General features: G+C 47.4%; 1 protein-coding gene across 3 annotated transcripts in view; it reads right to left on the minus strand.

Moving 5' to 3' along the window:
- LOC128309419 (dystonin) overlaps window positions 1–18,540 on the minus strand; it is a 113,997-nt gene that overhangs the window by 11,300 nt on the left and 84,157 nt on the right. For all 3 annotated transcript variants that reach the window (XM_053045799.1, XM_053045800.1, XM_053045801.1), the window contains 9 exons: window positions 14,271–14,417; window positions 6,705–14,203; window positions 4,036–6,215; window positions 3,774–3,960; window positions 2,849–2,893; window positions 1,980–2,057; window positions 1,400–1,689; window positions 1,102–1,331; window positions 906–1,023 (listed from right to left, as the gene is read on the minus strand). In XM_053045799.1, the coding sequence (XP_052901759.1) occupies window positions 906–1,023; window positions 1,102–1,331; window positions 1,400–1,689; window positions 1,980–2,057; window positions 2,849–2,893; window positions 3,774–3,960; window positions 4,036–6,215; window positions 6,705–14,203; window positions 14,271–14,417 (10,774 nt within the window). The remainder of the gene's footprint in view (window positions 1–905; window positions 1,024–1,101; window positions 1,332–1,399; window positions 1,690–1,979; window positions 2,058–2,848; window positions 2,894–3,773; window positions 3,961–4,035; window positions 6,216–6,704; window positions 14,204–14,270; window positions 14,418–18,540) is intronic.

Raw genomic sequence — 18,540 nt, forward strand, 5'->3', positions numbered from 1 at the left:
AACTTGTTAGTTTTTTTGTAGGTTCTTAAACCAAAACAAAGAAGTTAAAGTATCTATAAAGCTCTCGCCCTATATTAGGATACCAAGTATTTGTTAGTGTTTAAAAAGGCATTCATCGAAAAGGAATCTTCACACAGTTGCCAGCAGTATAGAGCAGCATACTCGCATTCGAGGACACTTGGTTTTGCGAAATTGTTATTCAGAAAGAAATAGGCATGCATTTTTTGCTAACAAAATCATCGAAAAAGTGGGTGGTATTGTTAATAAACAGAAATTAGCGCTCAGTTTTGGGGGTACGGTAATTGTTTTTTTGCGTGTTGTTTCCTTAGTGGCAATATTAAGGTGGCCCACCGTATTAAAACTTTGCCCATTTGCACCGAAATTAATAGTCTTTGCTGAGTGTGTGGTAGCAACAACATACCGCGCTACACAGTACTATCACTTCTTTGCGTTATAATCATCTGGGGTTATAATAATCTGGTTTTAATAAATTAAAAAAAGGGAAGTGACGCGCGCGCGCGCGAAAGAGTTATAACAGTTCACCATTATCAAATGCTGTGTTTAGATTGGTATTACAAAACTGTTCACCTAGCAGCAGTCGGCAGGATTAAAGTTAGATTTGGGACTATTGAAAACAATAACAAGGTGAGAGCGTAATGGTTTTGATCCTATCATTGGCAATCTTGTGATGGTTGCATCGTTGCTATCCTAGTTCAACGGCTCATGTATCCTATGCTATGCGCAAACGAAGAAAGCGTAAGTTCGTTGAACGGTTCTTGACATTTGTTTTACCATTTATCTTTACTAAGCTTACTATCGCTACACCTTACACTAACCTAACGAACGGTAACGTAACGTATAGTAAATAGAGAGTTGAGACAAATAGTAGGAAAAACAGTACATACCTCTGCAAGGATCGTTCTTGACCAGGAATTCGTCAAGTGCTACCCATCCACCTCCGACACGCACCATGACTGTGCTTCTCAAAATACGCACCAAGCGTAGCTTCTGAGAGTCACCGAACTGTGCATGGGAAAATGGTAAAACATTCATCAGTATCAAATATCAAGGGACAGTCTGTCTGCTGTCAACAATACTTACCCGATATTTTCCTTCGCCGACCTGGAACACGCGGAACTTCTGCCGACACGTACACAGCATCACCAACCGTTTGACCTCGTCGTGTATCTTGTCCGCTTCAGTCTTCGGTTTGCGGTCCTGCCAGTCGGGTCGTAGCGCCGCAATGAACTCCTGCCAATCGATCAACCCCTCACCGTTGCGATCGAACAGATCGGCCACGGCGCTCATTTCCAATTTGGACGTGTCGAACTCTACGGAAACGGAAGGGGAAAAACAGCAATGAAAGAACCATTCAAACCATTCGAGGGTCCGTGTGTACTTGTGCCAATGATTCCATCGATGAAGACTTCGCGCGGTATCAGCCCGTTGTTGTCCTTGTCCATCTTGCGGAACAGATCGGTCAGGCGCGATTTCTTGTGGTTCATGAACTTGAGGAAACGCTTACGCCACTCCTCCCAGCTGAACTGCCGGACGCGCTCCACATCCTGCAGGTAGAGCATGTGGTCGTGCAGACGGCGCTGACGTTCCCACGCCATCATCCACACGTAGCGCCACTTCTCCCACAGCAGTTTGGCACGTGGTGACCGGAGCTCCGTATCCGCTTGATTGCTACGAGAGAAGAAATTTAAAAAACCAGCTTAGTTAGTGGCGCGCTCTTGCAATGAAAGGTTGATCGTGTGTGGGTGCATTATGATACAAAATGGTGGTGATATGGTAGTGGTTGTTTATGATACAAAAACTCGATATGATCGAAGTTTCTACTTTTACTACTACTCGTTGATGCACGATAACTGATGATGATGATGACTGATCGTGTGTCCACATGAGCTGGTGTTAATGGCCGGGTACCGATAACACGGTGGCGTTCTAAAATGTGGTACAAAACCAAACTACAATACCTTGGCGAAAACCGTGGACCATAATGTGGCAACCGATCACGTTCCGGTGTTTGCGTTTCACGTCCAGGACTCACGCGGCTGCTGGTTTGCGGTAGTAGAAGTAGTAGTGGTGCGGAATATCGTACGAATGTGCGCATGAAGCAATGAAGAGGAATAACGTTTCACGCAATGCAGATTTTATGGTTTTTTACGAAATACATCATTTTTATCAATTGGAGAATCCGATTCGCGTATGCATGTAATGGTGGTACGGGCACGATGATCATGATGATGGTAAGGCCAGGATACATAACGCAATATACACGGAAGGAAACATATACATATACACAGAGCCACACACATTGCGAGCATCGTGGTATGCGGAGCGGTGGCAACGAATTGATACAGATGATAGCGCAACGTATGAACATAAATACAACCACACAGCAACAGTGACCACACAGGCACAGCCGACCGGAATACATGAGAAAAGAAAAAAAAAAAACCAAAACAAAGATATATATAACCAGCATGCACAAACGATCACTACAATATGAACATAATATTAACTCAAACAAACCAAACGACTAACTGCCCAAATGAATGTGAACAAAACAGAACAAAAATGGTGCTAATAGCTATACATGTAATGCTACCATTTCCGTAATAAAACCATGTAAATTGTATTGTTTTTTTATAAATGACACATTCGTAGTTGGTTGTTTTCACATTTGTAGTGGGGTGAGAAAACGTTTAATGATTTACAGTTTATAAAATATCAATGAACAAATGTATAGCCTTTTGAAATATAAACCATTATCACAGTTGAGACTTTGGGACATGATATATGAAAAGTTGGGAAATTATAAGAACCGATAACCAATACACACCTTGTGCGACGTGAATTCAGGCCTTGATCACGCGATCCCTTAAAGCTGCACGTATTGCAAACAGTGACACAATAGAAAGCAAGAAAGAAAGATAACAGACACAAACACACATAATGAAGCATGGCACCGGAACACATAAATGTGATGAAATGATGAGAAAAAAGAATATATGTTTATGAGCATAACTGTAAGACACTCTTATTGGTCGGGAGCATTTCGATTGGTTAGTGATGTAATATAACAAAACATATGTAAGTAAGTATCTCTTGCGAATGGGTAATGGAGTTTAAGAGAATTTTTCTTATAATTGTTTTTTTTTTAATTAAAAGAAAATCTCCAAAACAATCATCCATGTTAAATGTAAACAAAATAAACAAACAAATGATATGAAATAATAAAATAAAAATATCACAAACCTCTGCTTGCGTCCTAAAGTGCCGTAGTCGGGTGAGTGCTCACGTAGATCGGCCTGAGATCCTTTACTGTTATTTGAACAATGGGGGTATGATGTGCGCGAGAGATGTTTTTTTAACGACGGCCGACACAAACGTGAAACAAAAAAATGTTGGGTGAACAACAAAAGTATTAAACAGAAGTTAGAAATGTAATCGAAATGAACAAAACACACATTAACTGCACGTGCGTGCTGGGTAAGTTCATTGATGCTTGTTGTGTGTCGTGAATGTATTAATTGAAACTTAAATTAACACGTATTGCAAAAACAGAAATGAAAGAATAATGTTTAAAACAACACACGCGTTCGAAAAGTCCTATTCTATTCTAATGTGTACAGGATTGGTTAAAATTAATCAAACATAACAAACTGTGAAACACACGAACACACAGGACTCGATTCTTTTGGAATATCTGCCTCACAAACAATGCGATTTTTGTTGGGTTTTAAAAAGGTGTTCGCAATACTTACATTGGTGTCTTCAGTACACCGCGGGAAGGTTTACGTGTTTCTTTGAGGCCTGGTGGTGGTTGCCGTGGTTTGCAAGCACGATCAACCTCACCCTGGCGGCGTGCAGTATTTTCCATGAATTCCTTGTGGTCCGCAATCAGCACCTCCAGTGGTGGAATTTCATCCGGCAGTGGTTCCGCTTCGAGATCTACATAAAGAAGAAAGGGAAACATGATGAGATCGAACGAGGCAAGGTAAAATAATTATCGAAAACAATTCTTACTTAGCAGTGTTGCTTCCAATCCAGCCAACCAAGCCAGCAACTCTTCGATCGAATCGTCCAAATCTTGGAGATCCTTCAAATGCTGCTCCAACTTGGTCTGTCGACTGATGGCCCATTGTGAGATTTCGTCCCAGCGTGACTGTATAATGGAAATCCAGTTCTTGATGATGGGTATCGCATCGGGATGAGCCTTTCCTAGGATACTGTTGGCCAACCCAATCGTATCCTCTTTGTCGTATTCTTTCTCGCGAAGTTCCTTCATGAACTTGGCGTGGATATCGAGCAGATCCTTCGCCTGTGACTCATCATCCGGTGCGGCGGCTGCAAAGCGAAGCTTCTGCTCCGCTTCCGACAGCCACTCGAGCAGCATGTGCACAGACTTGTGTAGTCGTTCCGCTTCCTTCAGGGCTACATCCAATCGGCTCTTGCGCCGGCTGCTCAGATCCTGTACGTCATCCCAGAGTCGTTGCATTTCCTTAAGATTCTTGCTCGTTTCTCGTGACTCGTCGGATCGTTCCAGCTCCAACCCAGTCTTCATCACGCTTTGCATCTGCGCCGAACGTTTGTCCAGGTCGGATTCCAGCTGCCGATGGTGCTCAACAAGCGTAGTTACTGTGTCGAGATCTCCGTGCACCGGTCCATCCTCGGCCAGACGCGCCTTCGTCTTGCGCAACCAATCGAGAAGGGCCTGCAGCGCATCGGCAAACTGTCCGGAGAGCAACAGTGCCTCCTCAAACTTACGCTGTCGCTCAACACTCTTCTGGCATACGCGCTTCCACGAATCCTTCAGTTCGCTCATCATCTTCGACAACACGGGTTCGTCTGATTTCGGTGCACGATCCATCAAACCCTTACCGTTGCGCATCGTGCTATCGTAGAAGCTTTCCTTCGACTGCAAATTGCGCTGGATTTCGCGAAGCTTCTCAAGATGCTTCTTGATTTTCACCGCATCGTTACTCGTTTCCTCGGCCAACGTGTCGAGAGTTTTCTCCGTCTCCTTCAACCAACCGGTCAGCTGCACCCAAGCATCGTGGAACTCACGGGCCTCTTTGTAGCCATGATCGAGCGCACGCGTACGTTCGGCGGCCTTAGCAACTACGCGCTCCCAACGATGTTGTACGGAAACGAGCAGATTCTTGATCAGAATGACGTCCTGCTTTTGGCTGAAGTACTTCAAATGAGTGCCCTTCTTGTCCAGCAGCAACATCGATTCCCGGTGGATGGACACATCCTTTTGCAGCACTTTGTGCTCTTCCATCTGCTGTTGAATCATTTCCAAAACGCGCGACACTGCGGAAGCGCTCGAAAGTTGCTTCTCGGCCTGCGTCAACCATTCGACGAACGCTTGCAGAGCGTCGTGGAATTCGGTTGCTTCTTTGAGTGCAATTTCCAGCTTGATCTTCTTGTCCGAAGCACGCGAAACAACTGCATCCCAACGTTGCTTCAATGTACGAAGCGTATGCTGCAGATTGCTGGCAGATACTTGCAGTTGCGTCTGCTTGCGCACGTACTCTTGTCCCTGAGCGATCAGCGTTTCCACCTTGGCACGGTTTTCTTCCAGCTCGTTGTAAACTTCCATGAATCGTTCGAGCTGCTCGGACGCTGTCTCCGGCAAACCACCAACCGGTTTGCTCGCACTAATCACGGCATCAACGTCACCCAGCCATCCCAGCAGATCCTGAATCTCGGCCGTAAACGCCTGCGCATCACGCAACGATTCCTCCAGCTCGTGCTGGCGGTCGGCTGCCTTTTGCAGCAAATCGCGCCATTGCTTGTTCAGCTGCTGAAGTTTATCCTGCGTAGTGGATGCCTCCAGCGAACCACGATCGTTCTCGATCAACTTGCGTCCCGCATCGTTCAGCGTATCAACCGAACTCTGGTGAGCATGAATGTCATTTGCCAACACCTTCAGCTTCGCAAGCTCCACTTCCAAAAGTTGCGGATCGCCTGGAATCGGTTTCAACTCGTCCAAGTTTGCGTCGGTTTTGTTGATCCACACCAGCAGCTCATTCAACGCATGTTGGAACTGGCCGAGATGTAGCAGGGCATGCTCCAGCTGCTTCTGACGCTCGACCATACCGCGAAGGAGATTCTCCCATCGCCGATTGACCGCGTTCAGTGGCTCACGTATGGCACCGGCCTGCTCGGCGGAAGTACGTTCCGTCAGCTCCACCGCTTGTCTGCAAGTGAACGAACAGTGGATTAATTCCATGGGGCAGTAACAATGGGTTAAACACACACAAAGCGATACTCATGCGATCAGCTAGCTACATTTTTGGGAACATTAAATAATTTATCCAGATGATCAATGTTGCCCTCTTAAGGGATTGGCAATAACATATCGAATGAAGAAACATTTTAAACAATACTGAAGGCAACACTTTTCATCCCCGTGTCCGAATCAAATGCCAATATGGTCCCATTCGGTCTTTTTTCTTTTCAAACATTCCGAGTGGAATAAAGCTGTAAGCTACATAGACATTGCTGATAAAATTAGCAATTGTTAATGCGTATTCAATCTTGCCTGTTTAGAGCTCTATACAAAACCCATCCAATATGACAGCATGAAAACGAGAGAAAAACAATGTTATATCATTCTGTTTCACTACCTTACGCTGCGACGGTAAAGTACGTCTTAAAGTAGGTAATGCATACATGCATCTACTTACCGGTTCAGTGCCTCTACTTCCACCATGTGTGGATCGACGTCGTCCTTGAAGTGCTTCAGCTGTTCGATCTGCTTCTTCACAGCTTCAATGTCCGATCCGAGCGGTCCAAGTTTCTGGAACCGATCTTCAGCACGGGCCAAGAAGTTCAGCAGGTTCTGCAGTGTCTCGTGGAACTCCATTGCCTTCTCCATGGCATCGATAAGGTTCTCCTCGCGCTTAGCATACAGCGCCGTAATGTTGTCCCACGCATGGTCCAAATCCTCGATGTGCTTTTTCACCTCCGGCTTGTCCGGTTCACCGCACAGCGACATGAGATTGCTGCCGGTACGACGCACCTGTTCGACCTCCGGTTTGGTTTGATCGATCTCCTGACGTATTTCCTGCAGTGCAACCTGCTGCTTCTGGATGGCCTGCGGTTGTGCCGCTGGTGGTTCCTGCGTTTGCAGTGCATCCTGCAGTTCCTTCAGCGTCTCCATCACAGCTTGCATTTCCTTCCAGAACTTCTCGGCGACAGCGAGCGTGTCGTTCAGGGCAGCACCCCGTTTCGACGTCGTCTTCTGCAGATCACCCCACAGAGCGTTCAACTTGTCCAGTTTCTTCTTGATATCGCGCACTGCTGGATCGGACTGATTGGTAGCCTTCGAGATGACATCACTAGCGGCACGTTGCACGGCAGCAAATGCTTCCCCACGTTTATCGATGTCCTGTACCAGAGCAACATTTTCGTCGATTTGATCGCGAATCTTGGGCGGATGAGCGGAGATCGGATCGGCCTGGTTGCCCTGTTCGGCCGTGTTCTGAAGCGCACGTAACATTCCTTCCAGCTTGTCCGAGAACTGGCTCGATTCCTGCAGCGCTTGATCGAGCGCGTTTTGACGATCGCGCAGCTCGGTACGAAGGGCAGCATATCTGGCGTTATCGGAGTCCAGAATCTCGCCAATCTTGGCCGCATCGTCATCGGCTACCAGTGCCATCAATGCCTCTCCAGTTTTGTTCAGCTTATCCAGCAGTGGCTTGTGTTCAGCGATCGATTGTGTTAACCGTTCGTTCTTGTCCTGCTGAATAGCGATCTGATCCGGGCGCAATGCTGGCATCGATAGCATCGAGATTTGGTGCTCCATGTCGTTCAACCACGTCGCGAGTCCAGTGTGCGAGTCGGCGAAGTGTTCCGACAGAGGCAAGGCTTGCTCGAGCACCGAAAGACGATTCGAGCACAGTGCAGCCACCGTTTCGACCACCTCCTTTAGATCTTCCAGTTTCTCGCGCAACGCAATCGTGTTGTCATTGGGTTGCGATTCGCGCAGAACCTTCTTGGCCGCTGCTGTAACATCACGCACGCGACCCTTCTGGCTGGAGATATCGTCGTTGATCGAACGGTGCTCTTGTAGCTGCGTTCGGACCAGCTTCGGTGTCATTGCCGGAGGATCCGCATCACGCAGCGTGGCATCCATGTCGCGGAACCATTCCAACAGCTCATCGATGTCGGCCGTTACCTCGTTCGAGCGTTGTTTGCTCAGATGCAAGCGCTCAGCTTTACGTTGAATCTGTTCGACGATTGCCTCAAAGCGACGGTTATCTCTAGTCACGATACCTTCAATTGTCGACGCTCCCTCTCCGGGCGAAATCTGGCAAAGCTGAGGTCCGATCGAGTTCACCTGCTCCAAGAGCGGACGAATATCGGTCAGTTCGGCTTCCAGCCGAGCAATGTCATTCTCGTTAGCATCACCCGTAGCGAGAGAGGATTCAGCAGCCTGCATCCAATTGACCAGGCGCATGTGACTGTCGTGGAATTGTTGCACCAGCGGTAGTGCATCCTGAGCGTGCTTCAGCAGATCTCCACCCTTCGTTGTTAGTTCGCCGTAGCGACGCTGGAGCGAATCGAGCTTATCCTTCAACTGTAAGGCTTCGTCTGAGGAAATGTGCTTCATCAACTCCGAGCCAGCTTCTACCGTCGATTCAACGTTCGGTGAACGGCTAGCAATTTCCTCGTTCAGCACCACCAATGCATCCATCTGTTCGAGCAATTTCTCCGTGTGAACCGGAATGATCTTGAAACGTTGCAGCTTGTTCTCGGTCTTCTCCATCCACGAAACTAGATCCTGATAAGTGAGCACCAGGTGGCGCAATCCCTGTCGAGACTCGTTCAGTATGTGGCCAATGTTTTCGCTAGCCACCACCAAATCCGTGTACCGGTCGGTAGTATTTTTCACCTTTTCGCTCAACGTAACCGCTTCATCGTCACCGACCAGCTCCATCAACTGAGCGGCAATATCGGCCAGCTCGGTAAAGTCGGGTTTCTTCGACAGAATTTCATCGTGCAGCTGTTCATGCTCCCGAATGCGCGCCTGAATCTTCTCCTCATCTGTGGGCACCAATTCCATTGCTTTCACTGCACGTTCTGCGCCATCCAACCACTTCGTCAATGGTATCAGCTGATCCTGGAACTGTTTCGCCACATGCATCGCCTGCTCCAGGTCGTGTGTACGACGCTGGGCAGCATCGGTAAGATCGTCCAAACGACGCATCAACTCCTTGAGCTGCCGTTCGATGGCGGCCTTCTCGGATGCATCACATCCAGCAGCGACTTCCTGGCCGAGCTCGAACAACGAAGCCATCGTTTCTTGCCGATCGGACAACATCTTCATGAGGAACGGTTGGTCCGCAAGTTGTGCTTTCACAACCTTATAGTCAGCTGACGGTGGTTTCTGGTTAGCGACCATCTCTTCCGTGACCTTCAACCACTCCGATAGACCATCGAGCGCTTCTTGGAACTTGCCAGACTGCAACAGACCAACGTCGAGGCGTCGTTCGCGTTCGTTTAGCTTCTCCTTTAGTTCGTTCCAGCGATCGTTGATCTTCTCCAAGTCTTTTTCAAGCGCGGTGGTTGGTACGCCACCCTGAGCTGAGCGAATCAAATCCTGTCCCAAGCGGTTCAGTTCCTCAATCTTGCCCGTTAGTGGATCTACCACGCGTTGACGGAATCGGCGTAAGTCTTCCTGCTGATGGCGAATCTGTTCCAGCTCCGAACTGACTGGCTTCATCTTCTTCAACTGATCGCCTACTTCGCCAAGATCTTCCTGAGTGTGCTGATGCAGGTCGTAGAATTTCTCCAAGGCTTTCAGAGCGCGCTGCAGAGCGTCATCATGGTCGCGGGCGCGATTCTCCAAACGGCCGAGCTGTTTGCGCAGCGTTCCGATCTGGTCACGAGTTTGGGCAGTATCGGGAGCAAAGCCACAGTCCACTAGCTGCTCACCGGCACGCTCCACTTCGCTGACGTGCGACGCTACACGATCGATCTTGTTGAGAATACCGGTAACCTCGTCCAATTGATTCAACACAACCTTAATCTCACGTGCGGGTGGATGCAGCGAATCAACCTGTTGCTCCAGGTCATTCAAATCAACACCAAGCAGTTTCACCTTATCGTTGAACTGTGACACTGCCGTAGCTGCCGATTGCAGCTCACCACACCGATCGTCCAACCGTGCATGAAGATCTTCGATTCGATCCGAAATACCGTCCACTTCCGATTTCAGATGATCAGCATCTCCACCAGCGGCACGCGCTTCTCCCGCAATCTCGCCGGCCAATTTGCGCACCGATTGAAGGGGCTTGCGTAGCGTGGTAGCATCATCCTTGATGGCACGTACCCGTTCCAATAGTTTCGGATCTTTGGCGGCACCGCCCAGTGCGTCGTGCGCTGCAAGACGATCCTCACAGCGACCGACAGCGTGATCGAGATCGCGCAACTCTTCGTTGAAGTCACCCAACCGTTTGGCACATGTTTCCAAGGTTTGTGCACGGGCCAGCAGCTCATTGTTCAACCGCTCCCAGCGATCCTTCATATCCTGAAGCTCCGCTTTGATTGCCTCCTTATCGACGTCGCATGCACCAATGAACGTTTCGCCAAGGGTGCGGCAAGTCTCATATTCTCCAGAGCGCTTCCACACGTCGCTGCGGAAAGTCTGCAGGTCGCGTAACTGCTGATCAAGCTGCTGCTTCTTCAACAGACCAGGTTTGAGCATGGACAGCTTATCCTCTGCACCGCGGAGCCACGACAAGAATGCTTCCGAGGCCGCAGCATGCTTCTTGCAGTGTTCCATGCACGTCTGCAGTCGTGAATGACGATCGACTGCTGCCGAACGAAGTCGGTCCCACTGTTGCGCAATCTTTTCCAAGTCGCGTTGCATAGCGCGATCAGTTGTTTGACCCGGCTTATCCTGCAGGTCACGTCCCTTGTTTAACAGCATAATAACTTCATGCTCCCGACCCATCACTTCGCGATACACGGGTTCGTGCGTATCGATCTGATGTTGCAGCGTTGGTCGGTGTGCCGAAACAAGCAAGCGGTCAGTCAAGTTGCCCAACTCTCCCGACAACCAGCCCAACGTTTTAGCGCAAGTCTCAGCAAACTGGCGTCCGTCGCGTAGTGCCGCATCTGTCTCAGCCTTACGCATATCGAGCTTCTTCTGCAGCGTCTGATACTGCTTACCGACCGCGGATACACGTGCATTCACGTCCGCACGTGACACCGGATCACTCAACACACGGCAAAGCGTTTCGGCAGCTGCTTCCGAATCGGCCAAAAGTGGCCGCTGACCCTCCAGCTGACGCTCGAGGTTCTCGATCTTGCGCAACGTCTCTTGATGGTCACGGTCCGTTGGCAATGAATCGAGATTGTCGCTTATCGTCTGCAATGCCTCGCGCAATCGGTTCAACCCGGCATCAAACTCCTTCGAACTATCCGCAGCAGCACCAAGGCTTTGAGCTCGCTCGTCTAGTCGGGCCACGAGGTCGTCCCATTTCTTCTGAACGTTACGCAGCTTCGTTGAGACGGCCTGTCCTTCGGGTGATGTTTCGCGTAATTGCTCCAACACGGCGCTTCCGACCTCTTGCAAGTGGTTAAGCTGAGGCTGTTGTCCACGGAACTCTTCTCGCAGTACCTGCACTTGCTGCACTTGACTCTGCACCATACGTGGATCCGATGAGATCGGTCCAAGCACGGTCAACATACGTTCCTTCGCGGTCAGCCAAGTGTTTAGGTTGTCATTGGTATCGAGGAAGTCACGCAGATGCTCGGAGAAAGTAATACGATCCTTGCACAGATCGTTCAGGTTCTTCCAGCGATCAGCAACCGCATCCAACTCGGAGCGCAGACGTTCAGCTCCCTGCACGTCCGGTTTACGCTTCAACAGATCCTTCACTTGCGCCTTCGTCGAGTCGAGCAGGCTTTGTCTCTCATACATTTCCTCGAGGATTTTACGAGCCTGCTTGTTACAACGATCGGCTTCCTCTTTGTTTCCGATAACATCACGAGGCACCTGCCGATGGATTTTATCGAGGAAGCCAGCCAGTGTCTTCAGGTTATCCTGATGCTTGCGCACCTCATCGCGCACCGAATCCAACTCGTTTTGGCGATCATTCAGTCGAGCTCCAACCAAACTGTAGCGGTTGTTGATTTCCGTAAGCTGCTGCTGAATCGGAGTCAGATCGGTTAGCTGGAAACCGTCTTGCGACGATCGCCGACTACCAAATCCGCTCGATCCGCTCGCGGGCGATAGGGGTGATGGTCCGCCCTTGGTTGGACTTGGCGAGCGTGCATCTCCCGACAGCCGTCGCATCGGGCTAACGTTCGAACGCTTGATGGGACTGTACACCGAGCGCTTGCGCGTTGGACTGTCCGGACGGATCAACGCATCATACTGTGCACCAAGATCGTTCACACGATCAATGGTTGCACCGTATTCACGATGCTCCTTGACGAGTGGGCGAACTTCCTCAATCTGATATTTGATCGCATCCACATCTACAGCGACCGGTGCGAGATTGTTCGTTCTCGTTTCAATGCTCGAAAGCCACACGAGCACTTGATCCTTCAAATTCTCGTAAGCATGCAACTGTTCGGCCTTCTGCTTTGACAACTTCAACTTCTCATCCAGCTTCGTGTCCATTGTCTTCCAGAGGTTCTCCAGTACCTTCACCAGATCGCGTACTACTCCCGTATCGGTTACGTCGCGCTTAGCGATTAGATCCTTGCCGAGCCGCACAGTACCTTCGTACTGCGGACGTAGATCTTCCTTCAGGCGTGATAATTCCACCATACGCTGGGCAAGTACTTCTGCCGGGAGTGATACAAGTTCGCGTCCTTCTAGCGCATCGTTCAGGGCCGTCAATTCTTGCTCCAGGTTGGACGAATCGTTCAAGAATTTCGATAACTGCGATAGAGTGTCCTCAAGGAATTCACCACGCTTCAGTGCCTTATCGAGTAGCTTCTCGAAGCGTCCGGTTACATCGCTAAGGTTGCTCTCGATGCGCTTAGCAAGACGCGTGTTTGATGGCGTAGCCATCAACTCTTGCGCCGAAAGGGTTACACTTTCCAGACTCGTGCGATGCGATTCCAAATCGTTTAACAGTCCGCGATGTTCGCGCACCTGCTCGTTGAGGCGATCCTTTATCAAGGAAGCTGGACGGTTCTGCAACTTGAATTTCTCTTCCGATTGATTAATCCACACCGCAAGACCATCCAATGCGTCCTGTACACCTTGCGATTGCACCAAAGCGGTATCCAGCAGCTTCGAACGATCGCCAAGCGCTTCCAGCAGTTGGCTGTATTTATCCTTCACCTCTTCTACCGGAATCTCCAGTGCAGACACTTCGGATGGGCTCAACCGGCCGGCCAATGACTTCAGCAGCGCATCTAGACAATGCTGTACGTTATCGAGCAAACGTCCTTGCGACAGGAACTCACTCTGCAGTGCCTTTGTCTGATTCATCTGATCCTGCACGGATTGCGGATCGGCGGCAATTGGATCCGAAAGCACACTGCTCACGCGTGGCTGTACATCACGCAACCAACTGCGCACCTTTTCCAGCGACTCCTGATAGTCCCGTTGACGGTTGCCAAGCCCAGCCAGACGATCCAACAGGGCATTGGCACGGTTCAACAAATCGCGATACTGCGCCGTCACGAGTGAAACCTCCTGACGAATCGGGCTATCCGAGCTGGATATTTGCTCAATGTGCGGCAAACGGTCCGGTAGCGTCGTGCGGAAATCATTCAGCACACCCAAATAGTCCTTGCACTCGTCGACAAACTTCTGCGCCGACATCGTGATGAATCGTAGGTCGGCTTGGTGTGCGATCACGTCACTGTGGAACTCCTTCACCGTGTCCGACTGCGACGGTAAGTTGTTCAAATCGGACAGGGTGCTTTCCTTGTCCTCCAGCGTGCGGCGCGACGACTGCAACCAGCTGGAGAAGGTGTCCAATTCGGTGCGTAGTTTACCGAGCTCATCGCGAGCAGCTCCCAGGCGACGCAACAGTTTGCCGGTACGATCCTGCGCTTTGTCGACACGAGCGCGCAGCTCACGGCCAGACGTCTCGAGAGCGGCTACCTCGGGTGCACTTAGCACATCCCCACCGGTCAGTACAAGCTGACGGACTTGATCCAAGCAGGAAGCAACCGGACGGCTCTGTCCATCGATGTCTTCCTTGATTTGCTGTAAGAAAGGATATGTGCGATTAACAAAATGTCCCAAATACAGTTCAGTCGCACCCATTACTCACCTTCAGCGAGTTGATCTGATTGCGCAGATCGTCGACACGTTCTTTGGGTCCTCCCACAGCGGCAATGTCTTGCTCGACACGAGTTATCCATTCCAGGAGCTTGGCCAGGTGGTCCTCACAGAGAGCGAATTTCTCGATCACTGCTTGCTGTAGTCGATTCGTTCGATGTAAAAGGGAAGGAAAGCAAACACAAAACGAACAGTTAATAAAGCTTTTGAAACGAACACTATCAACACCTGTATGGTTTATCATCGTTTACAAACGAGATTACATGTTATGAATGTACACAAATGCAGTTTTTTTTGTTTCATTACTTTAAAATATGATACACAAAATAGGTATATAAAAATCATCAAACACAAGCCGATAAACAGAAATCAGTTGAAATTGCTGAAATATTAATGATGATGATAATTCACACGGTTCTAGAAAATAAGAAACATACAGCGAGAGAAGATGGAAGAGTATAATATATAGGTAGTACATACAAACGAACCAAACAGAAAACAAAACATAACCAAAGTCATAGTACAAAACAAACACACACACAAGTAGCATATATAAATATAAAAGAACGAATGAGAAGAGGAAAAACAAAACAAACACACCGGCGATAACAAATCATATGCTGGAAAGAGGTGTACATTAGAATGCATGATACATATAACAGGATGGGGTTTGCTTATGAACAATAGGAGTGGAAACACCGGAAGTTCAATGCACAGGTGAAAAAATGTATAGGGATAGGTACAAATCACAATCACACGCAAACGAAAGGAAACAATAACAATCAAACAACAGCAAAAACCAGCCAAACACAATAGAGAACAATGAAGCAATCGGTCTCAAGACGTATTCAGCCAAGAGGTAAAATCCAAGCAATTAGGTCAATAGCAAGTGTTCCAATATGTAGCAAAAAGTTTCCGCTTTAGTGCGGAGTTATTCTTTTTTGTTTTCAAATATCTGATACATGAACGATGTGACAGATAACATGGAACATTAATACTAACGACTACTATCGTAATCCCACACCGCGCTAGTGTATTGGTTAGTGCGACTATCTACGGTGTTGTATACAGCTAGACATTTAGTGTGGAGTGTGTTTAGTGGATTTAGTGGATTCAATTCTTTTCTTCGTGCCAAAGGTGAATATACGGTGGTGTGTTAGTACGCTTTGCTATTATTGTTTGCTCCGCAACGATTAAACTACTTTGCTCGCTCTAAGTAACGGAATATTAACTATTTACAATCCTGAAAAAAATAGAATAGATAAGTTTGATTGTATTACACTTAATCTAAAAGCTACTGTAAAGCAATACGACCAGGTCGCATTGCATCGAGTGTGAACGTAAACTATCTTAAACTATACAAAATTGGAAGAAAAAGTATTGAAGATTTTTGTCGCATATTCGGAAGCAGCGTATTTTGTTCATCCCTACTCTATAAATCATAATGCGTTGAAGCTAGTTCTTGTTTCACAAATAATTGCCTTACTAAAACCTGCTCTTGCTCAAAGCTTTTAGCTTTACTACTGTGTATCAATTTGTTTAACGAATTTTTCGCGAGTTTCCTCTGGTTTCCTAACTGAATCTATTATGGCCCTACTGGACTAAAACATCGTACATACAAAAGCACACACACACACACGCACACACACACATATGGTATTGATTTTGCAGTTTTATAGCTTATCCCTCCCAGGGCACAGCGCATTCGCCTTTCCATTCCGCTTTTGTTCCATGCATGCAAATGTTTGTTGTTTTTTTTGTGTTGTAGGTGTCATCACTCAGCGCAAACAATGCATGTGTGGTTCGATTCGATCGTATTTAATGTTATACACCACGATGTATGTAATGCCGATTGTGTCCAATGATAAGAAGAAGATATTCATGATGATTATGATAGGGTTGCTATAAACTTGTTGACAATCTAGAAACCAACAAGCTACACGGGTGGATGAGTTCGTGTATTTTGGGTGTACGGCTAAGGTTTTGTAATATGTGATCGCTAGGTACGCAAATCAACCGCTCGGGCTGATTGAGGTGTTCAGTTTGAATATTCTATGCAACGAATTCCGCATTCTCTATGAGCAATACTAATCCTTCAAACGCGCAACCCACGTCATTTGGCGGGTGCTGGCACAATGGAAAAGACTACTAAATTCTTTCCGATAAAAAAATAGAACCACCAGCATTGAGACAGTTAAGCAAACAAACAATTTCATACGGCAAAGAATAGACTAACGAAGCAAAGAAAAAAAATAGTACAGTACAGGCTTATGACTATGGATTGTGGCCATGTAATAAGTTATTAGACATTACTTGATACAACAAAGAAGATAAAGTTTCTTTAATTTTTCACTTTGAAAGATACAACCAAACAGAAAATTTAATTAAAACAATATCGAGAAAGGAAAAAGCATTATATTCTATATGATAACCGACATTCTATAAGACACGAAACAAGAATTAGGATATAGGGAACAGTTGAAGAGATTAGTTAGAGAAAGAATAGTTGAATTGTTATTCGCATCAACAGAATGGTTGGTATGTTGAATTTGTATGTAGATACCAGAATTCAGAAAGCCAAAGGTTTAATTTTACAAAATATTTAATTCTAGTAGTTTGTAAGATTCTATTTGTCTCCTTAAGGGATTTGTAAAAAGTACATTAAATATGAAATATAAATATAAATAAATATTGATCAAACGAATTTGTATTAAGCTTAATTTAATTTAGATTGTATTTATTTTGTCTATTTTGACTAAAGTTATTAGTTAATGGCAATCTAGTTTGAGAAATTTATTTGCCTTGCTTAACTTGCTGAAAACTGGTTTATCAACATTCCAAGCTGAACTTATTCATTCAAGCCGAAGCATATAAAAACTGAAAAAATACTGTTTCAGTAACTCAATGAAATTCAAAACAAGCGCCATTCCAAATTTTGAAAATTTTGCATGATTCAAACCGTTGCCATAAAGTGCTATAATTCATTCATTTGAACTTATAACACAGTATGAAAGAATTGTTTAAAATTTCCAATACAAATCTGTTAGAGATAAAGCACAATAACACTTAAAAAAAAAAGATTTTAAGTAACGTTAAACAAAAGAAATAAAAGAAAAAAATCAAGCGAAATTTTACTGTTAAACCGTTCTGTTGGAGATTGAAGTAATCCAAAATGGAAAATAAGAAATGAGATAAGAACAAACATGAGATGAAGGATAACATATGAAAATCCCGTCATAAGTTGGTTTTTTTTATCGATGATATAAAAGAAAACAAAACAACTAAAACAGAAACACGAAACGCCCCACAGCAAGAGCCTAAAAGGGTCAGAGGGAGCGCGCGAAACAGTTTAGGAACGGGGAGACAAGTAAGATTGTGTGAGAGCAGGAAAAACAAAACAGAGGAACGTGCAGCACGGTCACTTACCCGTTGCTCCGCTAGCAATAGATATCCCTTCTCACGTGCCTGCACGAGATCGATCGGTTCGCGATCGTCCCCGTTGTAACGGCCGCGGGTGGCATCGACCAGCCCGCTACTGATGGCGGACGTGAGCGGCACTATTGCACTACCTTTACCAACACTGTCGCGCACGACCGTTGTCGACGGATCGACCAGGCCGGCCTCGATCGTTGCCGTAAGTGTACGGGCCGGTGCCGTATGGTGGAACGGATCGCGGAAGTTGCCCTCGGCTGGCAGATACAGCTGATAGTCGAGCGCTTCGAACAGCCCGAACGAGCGGCGAGGTGTCGTGAGCAGCCCGGACTCGACGGCCGCCTGCAGCGGGACCAGCTTCGAGCTGGCCGTATCGAGTACGTTCGATTTTTCCGGCTCAATCAAACCCTTCCGGAAGGCTTCCGGCAGGTGCAGCAACTTGTGCTTTGCACCGTCCTTCAGTAGCACGGACTCGGGATCGATAAGCCCCTGTACGATGGCGTCGCGGAGTGTGATGGCTGGCGGCAGGTTATCTCGGTCGAGCGGGGTGGTGGATGACGGTGGCAGGAACCGACCTGTCGATAGGTCCAGCAGCTGCAACTCGACGGCCCGATCGAAGCTGAGCGGTTCACGCACGTAAACCACACAATCATTGCCGAACGTGAAGAATAGAAGTTTTGGATCGATGGTAGCACGGGCACTTTCCTGCAGGACACCGTCGTGTAGCGCTTGTCGCAACGGCACAAACAACCCGGTACGTGGATCACGTACCACCGACATTTCGAGCGACAGAAGATCGTGGCGCAACGCATCCTGTAAGCTCATCTCCT

The sequence above is a fragment of the Anopheles moucheti genome, chromosome 2 (assembly GCF_943734755.1).
Source record: "Anopheles moucheti chromosome 2, idAnoMoucSN_F20_07, whole genome shotgun sequence".
NCBI classification, from domain to species: domain Eukaryota; kingdom Metazoa; phylum Arthropoda; class Insecta; order Diptera; family Culicidae; genus Anopheles; species Anopheles moucheti.